Source organism: Halyomorpha halys, unplaced genomic scaffold (assembly GCF_000696795.3).
Source record: "Halyomorpha halys isolate HHAL.00 unplaced genomic scaffold, Hhal_1.1 Scaffold1441.1, whole genome shotgun sequence".
In the NCBI taxonomy this organism is placed as follows: domain Eukaryota; kingdom Metazoa; phylum Arthropoda; class Insecta; order Hemiptera; family Pentatomidae; genus Halyomorpha; species Halyomorpha halys.
Genome location: NW_027112132.1, coordinates 159,804 through 166,546, shown reverse-complemented (window position 1 = coordinate 166,546; position 6,743 = coordinate 159,804). Strand labels below are relative to the sequence as shown.

The 6,743-nt window shown below is 33.1% G+C and overlaps 1 protein-coding gene across 1 annotated transcript in view; it reads right to left on the bottom strand.

Annotated features, from left to right (window-relative positions):
• poe (E3 ubiquitin-protein ligase-like protein poe) overlaps positions 1 to 6,743 on the bottom strand; it is an 82,669-nt gene that overhangs the window by 19,450 nt on the left and 56,476 nt on the right. The window contains exons 60-64 of the mRNA XM_067050171.1: positions 6,036 to 6,171; positions 3,546 to 3,710; positions 3,270 to 3,461; positions 2,136 to 2,355; positions 1,794 to 1,991 (exon numbers count right to left, since the gene is read on the bottom strand). Of these exons, the coding sequence (XP_066906272.1) occupies positions 1,794 to 1,991; positions 2,136 to 2,355; positions 3,270 to 3,461; positions 3,546 to 3,710; positions 6,036 to 6,171 (911 nt within the window). The remainder of the gene's footprint in view (positions 1 to 1,793; positions 1,992 to 2,135; positions 2,356 to 3,269; positions 3,462 to 3,545; positions 3,711 to 6,035; positions 6,172 to 6,743) is intronic.

Sequence of the window (6,743 nt, the reverse complement as noted above, 5' to 3'; positions counted from 1 at the left end):
TTATTCTTTTCATTGTATCTTTTTATTTTTAATTCTATCATTTTATCTTAACATAGTTTCATTTTGTATCTTTTTAGCCCTGATGAAGCCCTACAAAGTGGGGCGAAACGTTGGAAAATAAAATAGTTGTAAACTATTTTCGTTTCACTTGTGACCGCAACCCTGACCATCTTCCTATATATTAAATTGGATGGCGCGCCATAATTTTCTTAGTCTTTCACAATACCTTTCTGAGTTGATTGTTGCTCTACGTTCCAGAAAATCAACGAGAAGCACTCCCCTGGAGTCCCAAAACACAGTAGCCATGACCTTTCTTGCTGACAGCATTTACAAACACTTTCGTAGTTTCTTGAGAGAATGTGTGTGCGCCCATTCCATCAAATGCTGTTTTGTTTCACAGTTGACATGCCTCACCCAAGTCTCATCTCCAGTTATGATACGATCCAGAAGTGTATCACCATCTGTGCTATATTCTTGGAGTCAGTGCTGCAGCCAGTCTCTGTTTCTTATGGTCTTCTGTTAGGAGTTACAGAACTACCGAGAACAAAATTTGCAGTAACCAAGCTTCTCCACCACAATTTGATGCACTGAACTCCGTGAAATTTGGGGAAAATGTTTCGACAGTTCTGTAATTGTGAAACGACGGTTTTCAAGAATTTTGTCATTGTTTTGCATTGCCAGGTCATCAGTCACAAGGCTAGGCCTACCACTGCGGTCCTCGTCGTAAACACTGGTACGGCCATTTTTAAAATCAATGCACTATTGCCTAACTCGGCTTTCACTCTTTATCTCCTGCCCATAAATATCACAAAGTGGCCTGTTGTTTCAAGCCAACAAAAACTGAATCACAGACTGCACTTCACAAGTGGCAGGATTTTCTATTGCAGAGCACATTTTGATAACTCACAGAGAACAAAGTGAGGAATGCATAATCCTCATGCTACAACAGCTGGATGCGTACTGAATGTAGGAATGTTCGGACAGCAAGATGGCGACTCTACCCTCACCCATAACCACGATAGACCAAACGTCTGTTACTTCATGGATAGCCCTCGTATAATAGCAATAAAAACTTGTAAAACATGTTATTTTATAAATACAAAGTGGAAAGTAAAGACTTAAAGACTAATTAACAATTATTTCTACACATAAAGAGAAAGCAGAATGATAAAGTAAAAAAAAGAAGACATTCATGTTCGAATAAAAATATTTAAAACCAATTGAAGTGCAGTAATAGGCAGCAGAAAATAATTCTGAAGAAGTCATCTCATCCAGCAGTGAACTTTAATAAAGATCCCCAAAACAACATATTTTTTGATAGTTATAAAAATTTTGTTTGATAATATGTAATTTGATGTTTAAATTTATGTTTATATTTTATTTCTCAAATTTTAAGTTGTTTTTGTTAATATAAGAATTTATATTTTGTAGAAATACTGAATAAAACAAATGAGTCTTAAATGTCATTAGTATATTATTATACATGTTTAAATGATTCAAAACTATCAGGAAACTGCCAGAAACACTCTAGGTAGAGAATTTAAAAAAAAAAATACTGCACATGTAGTGCATGACTGCTGATAGTTTTGCGTTGTATTAAATTTCAATAACACATCACTGCATTGCTTTAATAGAGGCGCATCTGGCACACATAGAATATTGCATCAATAAAATCTAGTTTTAAACTAGAAAAATCATTCCAGGAAATAATTACTTGTTTAAATTCAAAGGAATACATTAAGTAAATACTGACTATACGATTATAAAACAAGATCTGGTACATTAAACTTTACCTGTTGTCATTTCTTCAAGGAGCTCTAAAAGCTTATCTTGTGTTTCATCAATAAGCCTGGTCCTTTGAACAACAAGTCGACGCAGCGACAGGTACCCATTCAAAACAGCTCCAACTAATCGCCCTTTGTACTGCTGCTTAATATTTGGCTGTTCAAGAAACGAAGCCATCAACTCGGTCAGCATTTTCAGGGCATAACCTATATAAACAGCGGTATTACATGTCAATTATAAAAACATTCAAGACCTGGAATATCTCCAATAATACCTTGACAGCTGTATAGCTGAATACCAGAGTACTTTAAAAATAAATAAAAAAAGTTTAGGAAAATGAAGACACTTACCTTGAGACAGGTCGGAAGTCAGGACAGTTCCTTCGTACTTGTGTATTGATTCTATTTCAGCAGTAAGCAGGTTCGCTAGGTGCAGCAGCACGCCCCGCAGAGCAAGGTACTGCTTCCAAGGAGACTCCTGCAGCAGGTTCTGGTACAGCGAAAGGTATTCTGCAGCCGACTCACCAGCTGTTCCCAACTCGTTTAAGAAAGTTGTAAGTAAATCTAAAACCTATTGGCATAATCCAAAAACATATAAGAAATACTTAGTGATTACAAAGTAAACTACTAATAATAATGTAAAGATATTTTGTGCTGTAGTGCCATGGTGGTCTACTTCAATATAACATTGGACAAGTAAAATTAAACTAGCAAATTGAGTTTTATAGATTTCGGTACAGACATCAATACCCAAGTACATTCCTTTGGAACGTAAGTTAGGTCTTGTGTTTTAAGACCCGAAAAAAAACCATTTTTGAGATAGTGTAAAAATTAGGTTCGGGTTAAATCTAATTCAAAGGCGTCATGGTTGCCATAGGACACTTATGCGACAATTGAGAGGCTTAACCAGTTTTTTATTGTTGATGAATCAAATTATTCAACTAGATAGCATGAATGGTTTAAAACAAGTCGAGCTCAAAATCCTGAAAAAGAATGCATCAAATTTATTTAGTCAATTCAATGTGCTAAGATAAAAATATTTTGAGCTCAAGACTCAAACTTCTAATAGATTTTATTGCTTAAATTACACAGTGATGTTCCAAGAATATCAATTTGAGCTGAAAATGATTTCTCTGAAACCCAGAAAAACTATAACAATGGCTCTCTTCCCACAGCAATCCATGGAAAACTGTTTTTTTTTTTTATCGATCACAAGGGGCGGTAATGATGCTTATATAACAGGGTTAGGGCCATCTTTTATTCATACCTTTTGTTTTTAAAAACAGAACACTCCTTAATATCACCTATAGTGCTCAAATCTTAGTTGATCGTCTATAGCAGGCTTAAGATGATTTATCAGCAATCAGTAAATGCATATATCAGTCAATATAAATGAAAGAACACTATGAATTATTTTATTAACCTAGACTGAGCCTCAACAAATCAGACCCTAACATTAAATGCTTTCAGAAGGATACAACATACCTCTCTCCTCCTGTTAGGCTCAGAGCAAAGACATTCCACCATGTTACAGATGACCTGACGAGCAAGTCGAGAGCTAGGGTTGAACATGACCCTCCTCAGCCAAGCAGTATCGGTCAACTTCATAGGCTTGCTGCACTTGTCCCTCCATCGCCTTCCATACTTCTCTTCTAAATACCTTGCTCTCACTTCACTCTGTCCAAGAATAGAGAAAAATAAATTTATTTCAATTACAAACTCACTAAAATCTCATGAAAGACAAAAGAGATCTATGATTACCTTTGATTTAGGTTTCAGAGGTGACGCAGGCTCGCTGTTGGCTGGTGGCATGTTCTTATACCAACTAGAATAGGAGTGTCTCTCCTCGCCATTTAGCCACTTCAGAACATCTAAATGTACTGATCCGCTAGGCCTGATACTTGCAATAGCATCTAATGTTTTATCCTATTAACAAAAATAAAATTGATATAAAGAAATAGTCTCTTTTATTACATTTACATGGATACAATGTTTATTCAGAAATGAGTCAGTCAGTATACATAAATGACTAAAGATTGTATCAATGGCAATTTTAGCTGCAACTTTATCTATAGCTAATTTTTGTCTAACTTTGCTGGTGGGGTGTCCGATCATACAGAACTATTTTAATCACACCTACCTTTTGATTTTTGAAAACAAAATTTCGAACCACTCAAGCATTCAAATTAATAATTTTAGTTTCATAGGCATTTTTTAAGATATAGTGATCAATGAGTCAGTTGTATCTGTTCTGGAATATATTAATATCCAATTTACATATTTGTTTTGTATTATACAAAATTAAATAACCTATTAAATGAGTAGCTAAAATGTTCCAGAAGATTTACAGTCTTTGAGGTATTCAAAAACTATTTTTTTTAGGCTCTAGAAACAATTTTTTTTAAACAACTTACTCATATGAATTTTTTCAAATCCAGTCTTATTTCACACAATACATACAAAATAAGAAGAACCACCATTAATAATTTCAGCTTCATAGTCAATGTCAGTTTGAAGGTAAAAGTGATCAATAAGTTTACGAGTGAGTGGTATCTATTTTTGTTAAGATATAACAGATGTCCCCATGGAAACCTGAACAGAATATTTACAAAATAAATATAGATCTAAAGTCCAAACCTATCTACAGTATAAGGGAAACCAACATGGATAAATTTAACTTTATAGGCATTGTGAATTTTGAAAAATACATATACAATGGTCAATAAAAGACAATGAGAGTAGTTACAGACTATAATTTAGATTAACTGATTTGTTTCATGAATCAGGGTAGTACTATTCCTTATAACAGAGTTTCTCACTATGAGTTCAAATCTAATACTAAAAACTTGGTCCAAAAAAGTTATCTTATTAATATTGACAAAGAAATTTTATGAGGGATTCATAACAGCAACTCCTTAGAGTCTTTAATGGCCAGGATTCTCAGAATTATTAAAAAATTAAAAAGGATGCTCAAGAATGATCCACAACCGTAAGCTGGGCATCTTAGGGAAATCCATGAAGCATAGTTCCATCTCATCACTGCAGTGCTAATTGAATAAAAATACCTAAGCAGACCTTTTAAAAAAAAAAAATCCACAATATGGATAGTTTTCATTGCTTTAAAGAAGTTAAAAACAACTTCAAAACAACAGTTCGAATTTAATGATATATATTGATTCTTCTATCTCAGTTGTTTTCAGTAAATTACTGATCATTATTGCCTTTCATTTTTTATAACAGATGAAAGATGTCAGCCATATTTATCGTCTTCATAATTGAATTCACCAAGAGAGAATATAATTTCATAAAAGTATGTTTGTATAAACATTTATTAATTAAAAGTGATTTAATTGAGGAAAGCCCTACTTTTTATTTTTTTAATTAATTTGAAATTTATAGGTATTTAGTGAAACCTTCAAACCTCTTCAGCTTCACCCACAATCTATCCCAATAGGTATCGACTTTACACCATCCACCTATTGTACCTTACATGGTACTCCTCTAGTATCTTAAAGATCCACCTCTTGAACCTTACATGTACCACCATCTCTACCTTACATGGTCAAAATCTTGTACCACACATGTTTTGCCAACTGTACCTCATAGGGTCCACCTCTTATACCTTATATCATACATCTATTGTACCCTACATGTCCCATCACTAGTACCTTACATGGTCAGAGCAGCCTGAGTCTATTTCTTGAACACTTCTCAGTTTCTTGTCGACCACTCAATCTAACTTGGATAGAGGTCTCTCTTCCTTACCAGATGCGGTATGAAATCTTTCTACTTGCAAACTGATCACTCATGTAGTTGGTTTTCCTCTGTTTAAGTTTCCCAAATATTTTTAATTAATCTGATGATGACCATTCTGTGTACATGATCTAACCAAATTAGTTATCTTCTGCAACTGCAATGTGCAAAGTGGTGGTACCTGACAGATCTCTTCTCTGAATCTCTGATTCTTTTTTTGGTCAGATCATACATTCTTCAGAAAGAAAAAAAAAAAACTTGGGAAATTCCTTAAGACAAGACCACTTAAATAGAAAAACTGCCAGTTTTGTTCACATACCCACTTTTATTTTTTTTGATATTAATGACCAACAACTTTTCGGGGTCTATAACAGTTAAATAAAGTTTCTTTTAGAAATATAAAACTTTTGAACAAAAGTCTGAGATTATAAAATATATATTAATATTACTATCTAAAAAATGTGAACAATAAAAACTCCAAATAGTTACAAAATATACCTTATATTTCTTTGAAACTGGTTGATCTGGCTTTACAAGGCCTTTTAGAATCTTGAGGCAAGGTAATATAATTGAATCCATGATTACTGGGGATTTCCCCTCAGCACAGGATATTAAGAACAACTGCATAACACTTCTGAAAATCAGAGATGAAAATAACATTATAAATTTAAGGATGGAAAGATTATAACAAACTTATATGTTAGATAGGAAAATAACAAGTGAATAGATTTTAATTACTACTGCATTGGCTTGATATAGTAAATGTCTCTAGTTAAAAAAAATTGTTTATATTTTATTATGATTAATTATCATTATCCCAGAAAATGGTACAACCCAAAAACTGAGCTGGGTGGGGGTCACCCAAAGAAATTGTAAGCTATCCTACATCTGCCTATTACATCACAATATTCAACAAGGACTTTTCTGGTATTTTGATTTTTTATATTTCATCTGTCCATTTGTCTACAATGAAATTTTATTATTGGTATTCTAAAAGATTCTCTGAAACATTTTTGGTAAAATCTTTTGTCGTTTAGATATTAGTAACAAAATCATTAATTACCAGTTGGACACTTTTCCAGGGCTCTGAACTGGATTTCTTTTAATATTAAGTTTTTAACTTGCTATTCTTGATTTTTTGTATAGAATTTCATCATAATGTAAAAATAAAAAAATATTAATTTAAAAATTAAGAAATGATTTCTT